A 19,467-nucleotide genomic window follows, 5' to 3' on the forward strand; every position below is an offset into this window, starting at 1 on the left:
TAAATTGATATTTGATATATTTAGGCACAACTTAAACTTAACAACATGACACTTTCCATTAATTATATTGTGGAATAAAGCAGCATTACGTAATACAGTTTATGATACAATATTAACATTTTCTGAATATACTGTAGCACTTTTAAAAGAAATAAAATATAACTTTTTAAAGATCTGAAATGTATAATAGACGTATAGACGTAATTAAGGCACAGCGAATATACAGGGCAACAGCCACGAGACCTGGTGCAGTCGTCGCGAGGGGGAAGCAAGCAAGATCAAGGGCGTGGTTATATGTGTATTCTGGAGTTATAAAGTTGTGAAACCTCTTCTCCACCCGTCGCAACAATTCTTAAAGATGATATTCTTGTTGGGAAATCTCATAAATAATTAATTAATCAATCAATTGATGAGTTTTATGTGTTCTCCGTCAAAAGTGGTCATATTGAAAACCATACTGATGACTACGACCCTAATATATTATTAGATAAGCCCATTCAAAATAAAATTTTCCTTTAACCGCAGTTCAATGTTAATAGTTTGTTTTAGATATTTCGACAGAGTAAAATAATTCCTTAATTTGATTAAATGTACTACAAAACATGATACACACATGTACATTATAAATATTGTACTTAGTTGAATTTACTTTTACTAATTACCGTAACTACATTATATTACTAAATAATAATTAAATTATGAAAATATACAGCTTTCTTGTGTGTTATCGGTAAAGTTGAAAGCAAAACTGAAACATAAAACAGAAACAAAAATATTCAACTACCTAAAATAAAACATTTTCAATTGATATACTCATGCAATTCAATATTTTATGATTTTATATTATTTCAGAAAAGTGAAAAAATATTGACACACTTATACCAAAGTTACATTACATTAAACAAAATATAATTATTTTTGTTGCCAGAAAGTATAGCACCAGTTCCGAGCACCAAGAGGCCATATTCTATAGCCTAATTTTGTAATATTTATTTTCGATAACAAAATTAATTTAGTAAAACCTGTAGCAAATTGGCCCAGTGAAATTCTATGATCTATATTTCCATTCTGATGTACTGTAATCAAAGCAGTTTCAGGGGATCGAATGAATATGAAATAATAATAAATATGAAATAATAATAAATATGAAATAATAATAAAACATTCTTCAAATTAAAATATAATCAAAGGCATAAGTAGACTTAATATTGAACTTGCAAATTTAAAAGCATATTTAAATCCATAACAAGGTCACTGTGTGGACATAACCATACTATACAACACAATTTCATCATTGATAATGCAATTTACTTTAATAATTAACAACAATAACAACAAACAAAAGCTAGTTAATTACCATCGGTTATGAATATTTAATTTGCTTATCTAAACCATTATTTATGAGATGAAAAATATTGATTGGTAAATGACAAGATAAAATATCTAGTGAGCTCTCCTTAATTGACTAGTAAGATGAACCTTAGATTTGATTACTTGTTTGTACTAAATACTGTACTATTTTGCTTCAATTAATCACCATTATGATAAATATATATATTACCCAGCTTTCATTAAAAAATAAAATTAAAAAGTTTAGAATTTATTCGTCTATATAAAACCATTGTATTAGACAATATTGAACAAAATTCAGCATGCAGCAGTATTATGGTAATATTTACACATACCAAAGATGAACATTAAATACTTTAAAATAAAAAAAACAATGTTATTTAATAAACAATTGTTATTTCTAATGCTATGTCATTTCAGCTATTGCCTCTTTAGTCCAACTAAACTTAGCATCTGGTATATAATCAGGGCTAACATCTTTAGTTCAACATCTGGTATGTATGTATGTACTAAAACTTAAATTAAGTTAAAATTTACATCCACAAAACTGGTTTTGATAGAATATTATATTGTGCGTCATTATAAAGCTTTTATACAAGATAGTAATTTTGATACATGGTAATTCAACGGGTAATACAACCAACTCGCGCAGACAATTTTTAAAAACACAGTTCTACATCAATAAATGAGCTTCTGCCAGTCTAAACGTTTCTTGAAGGTCCTCATACTTTGATAGTACGCATGCACGATCAAGTAAGACCCATTTGTAGCACTGATGCTCACTTGAAAGTTTGACTGTCTGGTTTGGATCTTTAAGTTCTGCTAACCAGTACACAACCTCTTTGGGTTTGCCTTCAACTTCATATTTTAGAGTTCTTTCGAAGTCTTGCATTATTGACAAGTGGTCATCTGAAAACCCGGCTTCTTCTTTTGTTTCTCGTAATGCTGCCGTTTTAAAATCTTCTCCATCTTCTAGAAGTCCTACAAAATTGAATGATTATTACATACAAAATAATAAGGTTAGTCAAATAACTAAACTGTGGAACCAAATTGGATTTTTTTTTTTCGGAACTATTACAGTTGCTGGAGGGACAGTTAAATATTGACAATCAATGACAACTAAATCCTACCAGGGAATTCAACTCCCTGATCATACATTGCAATTTACCAGGGCAGGAGAGATGATTTAAAATTACCTTTAGGCGGTGTCCAATGATTATCACCATACGATGCTTGGAGTAGAAGGTATTGTATACTGTTCTGTACTCTACGAAATACAATTAATCCTCCAGCTTTTATAGACATTGCGAACGAAATTTTACACAGCTAGGCCTAGGATATGAATAGATCAGAGTCAAAAATAGCAGAGAGGCTTCAAAACACCGTATTTCTCAACTGTCCTGTCTGTTGTGTGTGGCCTACCTACACTGTTTACAGCCTAGCAAAATAAGAGTTTACCGCATACAAAATGTGAATCTTTTTTCTGTTATAAAGATCCGGATAAGTTCAGAAATATTCCCACGCCATAAAAATAATGTTTTATAGAGAATTCAGGCTGATAACGTCTTATTATATTATAGCAATGGAAATAATTTTATTTTATAGCAATGCAATTGGATGACACCTGTTTATAATTTTGTCATTTGCTGGCTGCTGCCCTCAATCTCTCTGTAAATTATTCAAGCAGAAACCACCCCTCTACTACAAATGAAAGCGGCCAAAATAATTCTCAAATTGTTTACAACGAAGTATCTCATTGGTCAGAATAGAGAAAATGTGAATTTTAATTGTGTTGTAACCAATCATCAACCGTCTTTCACTATTGTTAAATTACACGAGCGGGATGTTTTAATAACAACATATACCTCCATACTCTAGCCTAGCCTAGGCCTAGCTAAGAGTAATAATAATAACAGTAATCCTAGCATAGGCTAGCCTAGCCATGGAGGCACTTTAGCTTATCTCAGTTTAGGTAGCCTAGGCTAGCGCTAGTAGTAACAAGGTGGGCCTATGATTAACGTAAAATACGTAAATAATCGTAAGGTTAGTAAAAATGTAAATTATTTTATTTTTAATTATTATTACTAGGCCTAGCTAGCTAGAGGCTAGCCTAGGCCTCTAGGGCCAGGCCTCTAACTAGGCTAGTCTAGACCTAGCCTAGGCCTACCTCTTTAGGCCTACTAGCCTAGGTAGGCCTATACTACACTAGGCCAACAATACTATAATTGGTATGGAAGTTAGGCGGCCTAATAGTAAAAAGGCTAGCCTTAGGCCTAGCGGGCCCAGGGGTCAGTCTAATTACCGAAAATAACCGAAAACAACCACAAACAAACAGAAAACAAACAGAAAAAAAATCTAGGCCTAAATACCGAAAACAAATGTTGTCAGATGAAATCGGTCGTGCTTGAAATCGGTCGCAATAAAATCTTAATCAACATCCGATATTTTTTTGTATGGAGCGGCACGCGAAAAGCTTTTTATCATGTTAGTTACTTTTGATATCGGTCACATTTTATTTTGGTCTCGCTAAGTTGTATGGGGCGCACTAGATACACATTATCGCCATTTCTAGGTGTTTTTAATGAAAACGCTCATTATGTTTTTAGTTAATTTTCGGTCAGTCTAATTACCAAAAATAACCAAAAACAACCCATAAACAACCAAAAAAAAACCGAAAACAAAAAATAATATTCTAAATACCGAAAAAACAAATTTGTATAATTTTTTTTAATCTCGCCCTCTACTGATGGGTGTTTCTGGAGATAAGACCATGACAGAGAGAAGACCGTGTGCGCAAAAGCCAAGGAAGACCCTACGAAATGCTAGTGTGCACAAAATACAACTGAAAATCGTACAATCAAGCAATGATAACACCGCATTTACTTACAGAATCTATAAAAATATTTTGATTTGAGTCTTTCGATTTTTGATCCAGAAACCAACGCATGTACTCCTCACATTAATTGTGAATATAATCATGATCAATTTAATTATAGATTTTCAAAGATAATAATACAAAAATGATATTTTAAGAATATTGATAATATTAGGGACTATAAAGTATACAAGATACAAGATAACTTTGTTGTCAAATAATTCAACGAAAGATTTGAAATTGGTTTTTCTCATGGCAACTTAATATAAAAATAGAATAAAATCAGTAAAAAAACACATGAGTAAAATACACAGTACAGTAAACATATACAGACTAAAATGCATATACAGGATTTACAAAATACAAAAATTAATAAGAGGATAAATGCGATTAGGTGTTCCCAGATGTTCGAAAATATAATTATTTGTGTTTGTCGTCATTGTATTTAAATATGCATTGTGGGACAAACGACAGTCGGTACCGTGCTGTCCATAACCTTGATGGTACTCTTAGTCTACATCCAGTTTGGTTAAACACGAAGGATGGACAGAGTGGATGAGTATCATCGTTCATAATTGCAATTCTTTTCTGTTCCATTCGATCATCATACATTTCCATAACTCTAGGCAGATTATTATTTCCATTTATGCATTTCTTAGCTCTTTTTTAAACTATGTGTTCAAAAAGCTCATGATAAATGATTCACAATAAAATCTATTCAGTAAAATTCTGTAGTCGAGTTATAAGATAACGTTTTTATCCTTAATCACTTCAGTATTAACTTAAAGATGTATTGTCCCCCAAAAACATGAAAAATGAAGATTAATTAAATCAGATTTTGAATAGGTTATTTTGTAGTTTTAATAAAGTTAATAACTTCCGTAGAAAAAAAATGAAAAAAATAATGTTTTCACTAATAAAATAACACAATAAATGGTTAAATTCAACCAAAAATTCATTGGCTGGCAGCCAATTTGACCATTTTTTGCTTTAAATTTCATTTTTTCAGGTAAATGTATTTTGTTTAGATCCAATTTTTGGTCAAAGTGTATAACTATTATCAGACATTAAAATGGCGAATTTAACAACCAAAATTTAAAAAAATTATTTTTCAGGAGGACAATACAGTACATCTTTAAGTGACGAACTGAAGTTAAAACTGAATTTCTCACCTCGCAATTCCAGAATCAATCATCATAACAGAAACGAACGCATTCATCCGTGCTGGTTAAATTCTTAATAAAAACTACTTTAGATAAAAAATTTTAATCTACTGATATTAAAAACAAGATGACATCGAAGATAGAAAAATGATATTTCAGGTTAAAAGTGATGTAAAATAATAGAACGGAAATAATAAAAACTAGATTTAATTCGTCACTATGACGAATTATAGGTTATATGCATTGATTAAAATAAAGATAATTGATTTGTAAAAGATATATTGATTTTCTTAGAATCTTTAATTATTTATAATATATGCTAGGATCTTGCTAACGCAAATACAATAGCCGGTATTGCAATCCGATCAAAGATCCCTCTGCGTATAATGTCATAAACCACATTTGTTACATAATAATAAAGACATAAGTTTCTTTTTATCTAGATTTCATTATAAATCATGTGTATAATCTATACACTAAGAAATAAAATTGAACAAACAATACGAATAATAAAAAAAAATCTTATTTCGTTTCGTTACCCAAGGTGAGGCTCGATCTCGGTACCTTGAATGCCATAGACACGAGCACAGACCACCGAGCCATACACAACTGACTAAAACATGTAGAAAGATTCCTCCGTGTATTTACTATGCAGTATTGACAATTCATAAATCATCACAATATTATACCTTATGCAATTGCCATTTTACTGTTTGAGGTGCGTCCCATATTCTAGCAACTAATCAAATGTATCCGATTGTAGGCCTACTGTAGTTATATTTAGCAAGTTTTTGGTTGAATTTAACTTTTTATAAATAAGTAAATACTGTACATTATTTTTTTGGTTTTTTTTTTCCTTTAGAAGTATTATTATTTATTATTGTTAAAACTGCAAAATGGCCTATATTCCAAATCTTTTTTAAATAATTTTCATTTTTCATGTTTTTGGGGGATGTACAATACATCTTTGAATAACATAACCTGTGTAAGCTTACACCACGATTAAACAGTGGGCCTATGCTTATACAATGTGTTTGCTTATCTTTTTCTGGTGGATTTTGTTTGTTGGATTTAATGTGATATGAAAAATTACATTTTGTTCTAATATTTTATGTAAATTCATTTTCAAATTATATTACTGTATTAAAAAGTATTTCTGAAATCATGGACCTAATTAATTAGCTTAAAAATATTGATATTTCACTTAAAGTACAGCTGAGCTGAGAGGTTATTGTTTGACAATCTTTTGTTTGTTGTTGTATTGTTTGAGTGTAGAATTGATTGCATCTTTTGTTCATGATCTCAGTGTATAACGCTTTGTACTTGTAGAGACTTCAGTGTTTTTGTATCCTGCCTCTGTGGATAAACTAGCTGATGGTGTCACATCCTTTCTTATGGGATCTATTCTTCATGGTAAGTATTTAAGCCAGTACTTAACCATCATGGACACATTACACATTAACTATGAAAAACATTACCAATAATTATAACAATTATAATTAATGATTATAGAAAAAATCTTTTAATATTTAGATAAATAATTTTTAGATAATTTAAATATTTAATAATATAACATTTTTTTATTTCCATGAAGAAATGGTTTTCCAAAGGCTCAGAATTTCTCTCTGGTTGAGTGGATTCATAGATTTATTATGTGAATAGAATGATCTATATTTTGTATTGTAATCTTATTTACCATACCTTTCTTTTTCCAGTCAAATGATGCAGATTTTCACTAAGCACCTCACAGAAGAAAATATCTGAAATGAAACTGATGAATCATAAGAGATTACTTTGCTGACTTTATGTTTAAAATGCAGAGTTGATACAGGCATCCAGTTATAATATTGCCAATTCAAGTATGTACTATAGGCTATATGTGATAAAGTCCTATTGTGTTCAATAATAACACCACCATGTCTGTTTGTCTGTATGACTGCTTGTATGAGGCAAAATTAGACCAGTACTATCCGCAGTTAAAATCAGCTGGAATTGACAACTCAGAAGCACTGAGCATGCTTACAATGGAGGATTACATGCAGTTTGGTGTTTACAAGATGGAGGACAGAAAACGTTTGTTTCAGTTGATTCAAATAATTAAAAATGTTCACCGTGCTAATTCAAAACATTCTTTTGATGTGTCAAATAGTTCACCATTGAGTAAAAATGATAGACAAAGCGTTAAAGTATCACAAAAGGAATTGAGTGAAACTCTACCACTACCAATGACACCAGAAAGAGGTAGGAATGGCATTGCAAGAGTACCATCTCGAACACCAAAAGAATCACCAACGACACCACAATTAAAAGGATTTGTTACACCAAAACGCAGCAAGTCACTACCATTCGCTCGTAAATCAAAGAAAAATATATCACCAAAAACATTAAGTAAACTGGAGAAGACTGGAGGAGTTTTGTTTATTTCGCAATCCGTAAATAATAATTTAAAGGTAAATAATGTTAGAAAGAAGGCATCAAGTATTCGACGGTCAGTGTCTGATTCAGAACTTTTTGATGATTCAGTTGTACCTACTCTCTCTGCAGTAAACATAGCGCAATTGAAAAAACAAAACTATGTTGGCAAAGTAGATCATAATACGGGATATAATTACGGTGTTCCAGATGGAAATGAACAGTCACCAACCGGAAAAAATGTATCTAAACAAAATAAAGTGTTTAATACACTTGTATTTCATGAAACGCAGTTAAAGTCATTGGTAGGGATGCCTAAAATAATTGTATGCGTTAGAAAAAGACCAGTCAGTCGAAGAGAACATCAAAACAATGAGGTGAATGTAGTAGAAGTACCGAGCCAATCAAGTGTTATCATTAATGAAGTGAAAACAAACTTGAACCTGAGCAAGTTTGTGCAAGAGGTATGGTATAAGCCCGCAACAAAATGCTCTGCTCTGGTATAATCCCATGATAAATATGCTACACCCTGCTCTTGTATATTAAAGCCCAACTATTATACTTTCATCTCCAACCTGCTTTCATATTTGCCCACTATCCCTGAGTATTGCAATTCCACCCAACTCTATTAATTTGTATGTAAATACTACCACCAAACTCAATGATGTTTTATCGGTGTCAGTGTGGTAGATTCACAAAATGTCAATTTTCAGGCAAATACTGTACTGGCTACGTAATACCATGGAGAAATAATAAAGAACAACAACTCTAAATTATACAAAATATTCTTTTTATTATAAAATATGATAAATGAAAAAAAACTACAATAAAACAAATATTGATTTTGTTACCAGCATTGTTATTTTCATTCACAGCATAAGTTCCATTTTGATGAGGTTTTTCATGAAAGTTCCAGTAATGAAAAAGTTTATAATAGAACAGCCAGACCACTCCTTCAAACTGTATTCAACAAGTATGTTATTCATTCATTTTTGTAAATATAATGTTCTTGCTTGAAATACTGTCCTGTATTATAGAGTACAAGCCCTCTTTTGGGACACCCCTGTTAAGAAACGAAATTATATTGCACATTTATACATAAATTGTTAGCAGTGCATGCTTTCCAGGTGAAAATATTGTTGGCTAACATCAAATTAGTTACTAACGTTGGAAAATTGAATAGATTAATACAAGTTCTATTTAAATTATAAACAGCTCAAATGGTCTTTTAGTGTTACAAAAATAGATTTAAATTGATTATGCAGATTCCATCCCAGAATGTTTTGAGTGTGTTATTTAAGTAGATGTAAGGCCAAATAGCTTGACATTTAACATCATTTATCTCCCGATATTTTGTGTCATCTCCCTTTCTCTCAATAAAATGCAATTTCTCTAAATTTTTGGTTAAACAAAAATATATCTCCATAATGTATACAAATTGTATTAGCGCTGCTGGCTGCCGTGGGTCTGTAGAGGACAGTTACGAGTTAAGCTTGAGAACAATTATAATTACATTATTCATTTATTTACATTTTACCATTAATTTCTTTTTAGGGGTAAAGCAACTTGTTTTGCATATGGCCAGACGGGTGCTGGAAAGACACACACCATGATGGGAACTGACAAGGTGAAGGGGCTATACCTGCTAGCTGCCCACGATATATTTCAACAACAGCAGTCTGGTGAACTAGGTAGTGATGTTGCTATTTGGACCAGCTATTTTGAGATTTATTGTGGTCATTTATATGATCTACTAAACAACAGACAAAGGTTGGTTGGTATATTGAGTTTATTGCTCATTACAAAGTGCACTCTTTTATTATCTGTATCTATAAAAGTGTTTAGGTTTCGTAATTTGGTTACGTTCAATATACAGGTTTTCTTTCTCCTATTTTATTATCCCAATTCGTTATTATTGTGTTGTATTAACATAAAAAATGAGTAAATATTATCCCACAGAATTATTATTCTGTATCTAGTTTTTTGTCTATGATCATTAAGAAAATTTGCATAAAACTACTTCCTTGCGAACCTGATAATGAATCGTTATCACATTTCATTTTCTTTTTTTCAAGTTTAAATGTAAACATGATAAAATAATGTAAATACTATACTAGAGTGTAAAGAAGCTATAAAAAGCAAAATAATTTGTTTAATTGACAACTTCCTGAATGTCATATGGAGGAAATGTTTACGGTTAGTATGTAGTATGGTGTAGCTCCTGTATCTAATATCATATCCTGGTTTGAATGATTATAGGTTCTTAACAAATTTAGTAGTGGGTTAGAGTAGATCTCGTTTATATTAAATTTAATTTCTCTGCTTGGCTTTAAACGATAGTTATAATATTATATATTATAATACTGTAGACTCGTGTTTGTTATTACTGTAACTAATTGACTTCTCTTGCTGTGCTTTAGGAATATTAGATGAACTTAAACTACTGTAGTCTTCAGTTATGCTTAAAGGAAACGGACGATTAAGCTTGAACATTAACAGATGAAATGTATATAAATATATTACTTGATATTAGTAGGTAGTTAACAATTCATCTAAATCAATAGACCTAAGTATTTTCGCATTAATAATTTCCTTTCATTAATGAAGATATCATTATGCATCTACAGTACTACCTGCAATTATATCAATACACCTGCCAAATGCAATGTACTTGTATTGTTATTTTAGTAATATAGCAGTAAACATTTATTTGACCCTGGTAAGTACATACAGTTAGACAGCTAGAATTTTATATTTAACGCTGGATGAAGTAACAGTGAGGTTTCCAGGGGCATATTTCTGGTTGTCAACCTCATTTTGTTAGGCTAGTCTACTTAAAGTTTCATTTTTTTTTTTACTTCTTTGGCTCTTTTTGTTGTATTTATTCATCTATTGTAGGCACACAGTATAACCTACTGTTTTATATTTTACAATTGAAAGATTAATGTCAATTTGAAATTAAAATTACATTAATTTAAAATTATTTCAATAATTTAATGTAACTAAATTCCTGAAGTAAATCAAGTATACAGTAGTTACTACTGTAAATTCAGACCAATAGCCAAGTGTTGATCAGAATCTGTCAGTACAAAATAGCACAGGGGACAACAAAAATGTCAAATATTTATGAAAAATCACCATCTTTCTCTGCTCGGTTGCATTAAAAATATTTTCAACATAATGTCATAAAAATCGCCTTGCTGGAATTATTGTTGAAGTGTTAGTCACTTTTCTTTTGTAGGTTGCATGCCAGAGAGGATGCCCATCATCGCGTTAACATTGTTGGACTTAAAGAAGTACATGTGTTGTCCGCCGATGGCCTTTTACAGGTAATATAACATTGTAATAATAATAATATTTATTCGGCAAAATTTCTTAAAAAGTATGATTTACATTTCATCTTGCCAGGAGCAAGTAATACTAGGCATGAGCCCAAACAGAAAACTGCTCTTACTCCATCATTTAATTATACAATACAAAAAACAAAACTACTGTTAGTAGTACAAATTAATTAAAAACAAAACCAAAGTTATTAAATGATATACACCAATTAAGAATAAGCTGCATTGAATAAACAATATTAATAATTTAATATTTTGAGATAAAATGTTTAGTGAGTTGGACTTTAAAGTAAAAAATTGTAGCACATTGTTTAATTTCATTCGGAAGTTGCTCCCATAATCTAGGAAAAATAACAAACGATGAATTTAAAAATGTATTGGTCTTACCCTTCCAATGTATTAAACGCCCTTCACATCTCTCTTTTTGTTATAACTTTGTCACATTGTTTTGATATCCTTAGACATATATCTCAATTGCTCATGACCACATGAGTCAACATTATTAATGTATGTATGTCTGCTAATTCCATTTTTTTTTAGGTTTTGATGCTTAAAAGCATCAAAACCACAAATGTTTATTTATTTTGCAACAAAAACATATGCTTATGAGAGAAACAACATACAGTACAATATTTGCTTTGGCTTTTCTAGCACTATTATGCCGATTTACTTAAGTGGTGCATGGAGAGATAAGCTATTATTAATAATGGTGAAATGTTATCATTGTACTTACAAAGCCAAGATAGGAATTGCCCCAGACTGATATAGTACAGGTGATAGAATCACACGGTTTTTAGTGCAGTATGCTCCAAGTTTAAACGATACTTAGCCTTGTTTTTAGTCTGCTTTGAGTTGAGAACATACGGTTTCCAATTCAAGAGAGTTATTTCAAGTGTATGTAATGATGTAAAGCAACGCTGATTATTTCATTATGTGTGCTTATAATGTTATAATGATATTAATTTGTTTTTCTGTCAGGTTGTTGAGCATGGTAATAGAATAAGAAGTAAAGGTTGTTCTGGGGTGAATTCCTCTTCATCAAGGTCACATGCTGTCTTACAGATAGAGCTTAAAGATCCCAGTAAACGTCCCATAGGCAGGTATGTCCCAAAGCACAAAGCCATGGCTGTGTGAGGAACTCATGTGCATTCCCCCCCCCCCCCCTACAGCAGGGACTGTTTTTATTGATAGAAAATACAAGAACATTAGAATAAAAAGAATATTTTATTTATAACACTTTATTTAAACTAAATCGCACAGCCTGTATATACTGTACTTTTCTAGGCCTCACATCTTGCTTGGCCTGCTAGTCTAGGCCTAGGAAGGGCCTAGCTAAGCTAGTGACCACCTGCATGCTGTAGGCACACACGACAGCCTTTTTAGCTACGATCTACGTATTTGGGGGTCAATTTAAGGTCAACCTTGATTTTACGAATCCCTTGTTTTACGTACGCCTTTCGGTCCCGTACCGTACATAAAATGGAGGTTCTACTGTACTTGGATTTACAAAACAATAATCTATTTAGTAGCCATATTTCAATATAAAGACTATTTTCTTTGTGGTTCATTGCTTCTGTGCATTTGTTACATAATGTCCGCTCAATTAAACACATCAACACAATCACAGATGAGTGTGTTTCAATAAAGAATAAAGTTTTACCTGAATAAAGGTGTGTAGGTTCTTCATATGCTTCTTTGTAGATAAATTATCCATTGGTAAGTTGGGGACATTTAGCCATGTTTAAAAAGGTAGTATTGAACTACAGTAGACCTCATCTTTTGGGACAACCTCTATTAAATTTAATTTATTCACAGTAAAAATTCTTTTTTCTCATATTTTTTCAAATAGACTATCTTTCATCGATTTAGCTGGGAGTGAGAGAGCATGTGATACAGTAGACCCAGACAAAATTACTAGAATAGAAGGTGCAGAGATTAACACCAGTCTTCTTGCGGTAAGATAATCAAGGAAAATGCATTGTACAGTGCGATGTTAAGGGAACCTAACGACGACTTAGGACTTATATTATTATTATATTATATTCACATATGTTTGGTTTGGCCATTTTTGTCATATGGTTGGTGGACCCACTTTGGTTGATTCTAGGTCCAGGAGACGGCCTTGGATTCTGTTATCACAGACATGTTCATTTGAACCTGTTTTGGGATTATGTCATCGGGTGAAAATTTATTTTAAATAGCTGGATGACGACTTGAACAAATTATTCAATGTATATTCCTAGCTCTCTATTGTATTCATAAAGAACAGCAGTTGGATTTTGATATTTATCATCTTTGTATGAAAGATGAAGCAAGTTGATTGAACTATGCTATTACAGTTTTTATTCATTTGATCTTGAAAATTGTTCTGCAATTAATCACCAATCAATCTAATGATTGTTTAAAATATGTTGTAAACATTCGTTTTTTTTTTCTCTTTCATTCATTAGCTGAAAGAGTGCATACGAGCATTAGACCAAGACCAGAAGCATACACCATTTCGACAGAGTAAACTTACGCAAGTGCTAAAAGATTCGTTTATTGGAAACTCTCGGACGTGTATGATAGCAAATGTCAGCCCAAATATTAGCTCAACTGAGCATACTTTAAATACGCTTAGATACGCTGACAGGTACTTACTTATATTTTTTGTATTGTAGTTGTGGTGGGAAACAAATGATTATTCATTCATCTTTTAGTAAAATATTCTCAACATGTCCCATACACATTCTCATTACTTTTAGTCCTTTCATATCGCCTCTGAAGTTGAACGCATGCTTGTGTGTGTGCCTCAGTGTATGTAATCTCCTAAGTTTTTCTTTCTTTTTTTATGAAAGGGTATTATACTGTACATTGGGTTTAGTTTATGTTTACTTTATTTTATTTACTAAATCAATAAACAATTTTTTTTAGAGTCAAGGAGTTACGAAAAGAACCTCTTAGAAGTGGAAATACACCAAAGACAATAACAAAGCTTAGATCACATCCACCGACCCCTACCACATTTACCCCAGGAACAACATCAACACCAATGAAGTCTTCAAAAAATATAGTGACGCCTAAATCACAACCTGGTGTGACAAAGCATGTCCTGGATGATCCATGCAATGTGAGAAGCAATGTGCAAGATAAAAACCATTATACTACACCTCAGAAATATGAGGGAACCAGAAATGGAGAATCTAGAGTATCTTCAAAGAAAATCCAAAGATCCAATAGGATTAGTCAAGATTCCCAAAGGGATCTTTTCAATACATCTACATCTTCTAAAGGTAGAGATATGTCTCAGAAGAGCTTCAGTATCTTGACTGAACATCCACATTCTATTACTTCAAGAAAGAGCACACTGCCTGTTTGGCAGCCAATTGTGAATGAAGAGCCAGAGATTCCTAGAACACCAGACCAGAGGAACAAAGCTTGGGATGTAGAGAACGAGCGATACCTCCTGAAATCAAATGGACATCGAACTGATGGTATACAAGAAAATAGTGCAATAACTAATGAAGAAATTAAAAAAGAATCATATGATGAAGTAAGACAGAGTTCCATTGGTAATGGACAATGGTATGTGCGGAATAATTCTGGCAAAATTAAAGAAGTAATGTCTCATTCTCGCAGATCTGGTAAGCAAGAGACAAAAGCTTTGCTTGCAGAAATCGATGAATCATTGAAAACCTCTTTTGTCAGACTTAGCCCAGAGCTAACAGACCAGTTATATTCCGCAAGATTGGAAAATAAAGAAATTACGAGAGTATGTAAAGAAAAGAAAACTCAAAATGAAAATAATGATTTATTTCTGACTTCTCCAATTGTTCTGAGACAGAAAAGCTTGATGTCACTGGGGGAAATTGTACAATCCAGTTTTGATTCTGTGAGTACAGATTCTCTTACCAGGCATCCAATCAAATCACATGATTTTAATGCCAACGTAGCTCATTCAAGAGGAGTAGATTTATCAAATTATTCTCCTGAAGGAAAAATTAAGAAAACAAACCATTCACAAATGTATTTAGCAAGTTCGCCTGAAGACAAAGCTTTCAAGTCAGAAAACAAAAATAAGAAAGACATGGAGAATCTTCCGTTTTCAGCAGAGCAAGAAAATGACCAAAGCATTGCCAAAGCAGAGGGCAATTCCTCGGAAAGAGACAAACATCACCAACTAACTCATGCAAACACCTTCCCTACACCAAGCAATTATAGAAGTTTAAGAACTGGTACCTTATCTGCAAGAAAGTTGGACTTTGCTATGGAAGTGCTATCAAAAGCTATGAATCCAGTCAAGAAGGATTCAGTAAAGTTGACTACTTTTGCAGAACAACGAATGAAATCTAGTCTATGGAAAAGCTTTCAGACTTTTTCTGAAACAAAAGAAGAGCCGCAATTACACCAGTTACAAAGTAATGGAAATTCTATGAAACAGACTAAAGAAGATAGCCAACAGCATCCTGTAGTAAATAATTCTACAATACAGGCAGATGATACGACTTTGTGTAGACAATCACCATCAGATCAGTCTTTAAAAGCTATTGGTTCCGAGGCAAAGGGAAACGAGTCAACCGCTCGTAAGCAACCTCTACCAAAGTATCAGTCTACACCAATTGTAAAAGAATGCTTTTCAAGCAAATCTTATCAACATTTAATGGACAGACAGATCAATTCACCAATAGTCCAAGAAAAAGTTTCATTAGAAGACATCTCTAGTGTATCTAATTTTTCTAATAAAAAAAAAGATGCAATAGAAACGACTAAATCAGAAATAACTGAAATTAAAACAGTAAAAGAAATGAGACAGGATACATCTAGTAGTGTCAATTCTACAGAGTTCGTTCCAAAGGAAACCGAGAAGAATTTGAATGAAGGAAGAACATCAGTTACTCTACATCGGTCAAAACATCTACGTTCAAAATCAGCAGTTGAGAAGGCACAGTAAGTAAATAAATTGTTTTGCATGCTGTAGGTCATCACTCTCAACGACTGTTGCCCTCATGTGTTGTGATGTTAATACTAGTAGTACACATCAATGCCATATGAAGCTTTGCACAATTCCAATGTTTTTTTAAAGAAAACATTTATATTTACCATGTTGTTATTTTGATTACCAGAGTGAATAGGCTGCGATTTTCATTTTGATTGTGTCTCTACAGACCTTTCGTATATATATAATATTAACCATGCCTTGTTCAGTGATTTCGAGCTCATGTCTCATGGTCATCGCTTTCGATGCCCGCCATGTAGAACAAACCGGAAAAGAAATTCGTTTTTGCCAGTGACCATCCGACTCTTAAATTCTTTGACTCTTGTTATATTGTACTGTGTATTGTGATATTTTGTATATTTTGTAAGATCATTGACATTTTAATCCAGACCTTTTTATTTGAATTTCCCTGTGTGGGATGATTAAAGAATTTTGAATTGAATTGAATTGAATACTGTATACTGATGCTTTGTTTTCATTCATTCAATCTTTTATTTCGGAAACTCTGGTCCATAGAAAGTAAATTACATATAAATGAAATAAATAAAATAAACAAAATTACTACTACTCATCTCAGGATGGCATTCCATCTGGAGAGCATCTTCGACTTAACTAAGACATGAATGAATATGTTCACCTAGTAGAAAACAGACATGAGTAAACTTATTAACAATATTACCGATAAAATTAAATAATAATTTCAAACTGATGTACTTTTTTGCAGGAATTTGCTGTTTTTAACACATTCCCAACAGCTTCAGGAAATAAGAAGTCTCTGTGACAGAGAAGTAGATTTGTTGAATGAAGTCAAAAAGGGAAATCTGGTATGCTTTATTAGTATGTTGTTTCAGTTTAGTAGTTAAACGTTTTAAAGCACAATTTTTACTGTACTCATCCAAAACAATCTCCACTTGCTAGTAAAATATACAGTATAACCCCTCCTTTTGGGGGCCCCATTCCTTAGGTACCTTTCCTCTGGAAATAAAACTTTGCTGTGAAACAAATGGAATATAAAAAATGGTTTTATTATTTAAGAAACCCTGAGTTAGATATCTTTAGTAATAATTTCCGTAAGTTTCGCAACATTGTTAGTAGTTTAGTTTAATATTTTTTATTGTATGTGTACGTGTTTGTCTGTGTTCCCTCCTGTAAGTGGTGATCCATAAGTTCACTGTTGGTTGAGAAATTAAATAAAAATGAAATGAAATAACTATGTTTTAACACCTGAGATTGAATGTCACTTTGACACAATTTCTAGTTGAGTTAACCAATCACAAGGGACAGTTTGGATGGTCTATCATGTGATGGTCAAATTATGTCATTTTATTGCATAATGAGAAAACAAAATTCTTATTCTTATTCAGATTGTTTAGCGATCCCAGGGGTACCCAATTTTAACACAGAAATGGAACCAAAAGGTGACAGTTAATATATTATTAATTATTATTAATTTTTACAGGATTTTTATGAGTATCTAACGCTGACTCGGGCTTTACAAGAGACTAAACTTCATCGTATTCAAACATTCAAGGAGCAAATGGAGGCATTTCACAATTTCTCTAGTCCAGAGATGTCGCCTTCAGACACAATCGATTCATCGTTCAATAGTAACTTCACTGTCCAGTGAACACAACAAACTTATCATTCCATTTATTACTGCAGTTCTATAAAGACCAATATTACCTTTTACAGAACTTCAGTTGTTCTCAACTACAGTACTAAAAGACCTTCTTCGGGATACCCCTATCCGGAGACACCAATATTAAAGGGACATAAAGGTTCTCTTGTTGTTCTTATCTATACCGTGTGCAATACTTTAAAAAACTGTTATACTGTACTATCTACTTGAACTTCCATAAACGTTGATAGATGTTGTGATGTGTAGCTACGTATATGGAAAGTTTCTTGAAATAAGCCTTGAATTGAAATGTTGCCTTATTAGAGAGATAAGAGAAATTTAGTTTGATATATAAGTTGAGAATTTTATTGAAAATTCATCTTGAAAATTACTCAGGACAATTGTGTAGAAAATATTGAATTTAGAATATGGATGCATATATACAATATTGGATCATTTTAAGATGTGTTTATGTTACCGAATTACATAAAAAATGTATTCAAAATAAAGTATAGTTTCAGTTTGAGTTTTGTGTTTTATAGAGCACCTTAGTGACTGCTGCACTTATGATATATGGTTGGTAATGACATGTTAATGAACAATACAAAATTATAATTTTGAAATCAGAATGAAAGTTGTGTTCGTCTTAGGTCATAGTGATATTAACCAATGGCTTTAACATGTTTACTGTATTCAAATATTGTGGCTCAATCATTTGGCGTATTTGCTTGTGACTTTAACGTTAAGCATTGTTTTTTAGTTGAATAGCATTGAGATAACAAACAAACAAACTTGCAGTAGTTAACATGAATTAAGTTGACTATTCGAATGGAAAAGTACAGATTACCATTCAAATAAAAATAGTACAAGGTTTCCAAATCGAATAAGCCAAGAAGCAACACATGAAACATAATTAAAATTACAAGATTGTTTTTAAGATGTTTTTTCAAGGTCTGTGACCTTACAGTCTACTACTAGAAGTACTTTCAATTTTCTAGGGTATTGGTTGTCGAAAGTCACAAAAGAAAGAATAGGATACTTGTTTCATTGTTTTTATTTTCTACAAAGAAATTTAAATAGATATTTTGGTTATAATAATGTTTGAATTTTATTTATAGGTATTCTTTACAAGATAACTTTATTGTCCTCAATTAAATATAAATCAAAGTGTATTTGTTTTTTTGTCGTTTTTTTGGTTTGTGATTTGTTTTTATTTTCTACAAAGAAATTTAAATAGATATTTGGTTATATGTTTGAATTTTATTTATAGGTATTCTTTACAAGATAACTTTATTGTCCTCAATTAAAAAATCAAAGTGTATTTGTTTTTTTGTCGTTTTTTTTGGTTTGCATAACTTGTACATGTTTTTTTTAATCCGTAGATTCAACACTGATAATACACACATATTTCAGCAAAAAATAATCTTTAAAATATTACAATTTATGTATAGCCTATGTTGATATTTATTTTTTTTAAATTTTATTTTTATTATATCTTCATAGCTGGTTCAATAATCTGAATTTATTAATATTTGAAATCAGTGTGTCAAACAACCAACAGTTTTTTTAAACATGATAGATTCATGAGCAGTTTACGTTATTTTTTTTGCCAGACACCAATACTGTATAATAATAGTAATTTTGTTTTAATATTATTAATACCGGTATTAGTTATAAGTTAATTGCTACACTGTTGCTAAGAGTCTGGCGCCACCGCTGATTGGCCGGTAAAC

At 31.8% G+C, this 19,467-nt stretch overlaps 2 protein-coding genes across 2 annotated transcripts; one reads left to right on the top strand and one right to left on the bottom strand.

Moving 5' to 3' along the window:
- LOC144853962 (bis(5'-nucleosyl)-tetraphosphatase [asymmetrical]-like) lies at nucleotides 1-2,991 on the bottom strand. The gene is made up of 2 exons (XM_078711841.1): nucleotides 2,547-2,991; nucleotides 1-2,331 (listed from the first exon to the last, which is right to left on the bottom strand). Exons 1-2 carry the CDS (start codon nucleotides 2,653-2,655, stop codon nucleotides 2,024-2,026), a joined length of 417 nt encoding a protein of 138 aa, XP_078567967.1. The 5' UTR covers nucleotides 2,656-2,991; the 3' UTR covers nucleotides 1-2,023.
- Nucleotides 2,992-3,257: 266 nt separating this feature from the next.
- On the top strand, nucleotides 3,258-18,920 carry LOC144853932 (uncharacterized). The gene is made up of 12 exons (XM_078711801.1): nucleotides 3,258-3,393; nucleotides 6,718-6,801; nucleotides 7,104-8,264; nucleotides 8,676-8,773; nucleotides 9,355-9,570; nucleotides 11,042-11,129; nucleotides 12,120-12,241; nucleotides 12,991-13,096; nucleotides 13,592-13,773; nucleotides 14,055-16,067; nucleotides 16,841-16,940; nucleotides 17,576-18,920. Exons 3-12 carry the CDS (start codon nucleotides 7,305-7,307, stop codon nucleotides 17,741-17,743), a joined length of 4,053 nt encoding a protein of 1,350 aa, XP_078567927.1. The 5' UTR covers nucleotides 3,258-3,393; nucleotides 6,718-6,801; nucleotides 7,104-7,304; the 3' UTR covers nucleotides 17,744-18,920.
- Nucleotides 18,921-19,467: the final 547 nt, after the last annotated feature.

The sequence above is a fragment of the Antedon bifida genome, chromosome 10, assembly GCF_963402885.1.
Source record: "Antedon bifida chromosome 10, ecAntBifi1.1, whole genome shotgun sequence".
NCBI classification, from domain to species: Eukaryota; Metazoa; Echinodermata; class Crinoidea; order Comatulida; family Antedonidae; genus Antedon; species Antedon bifida.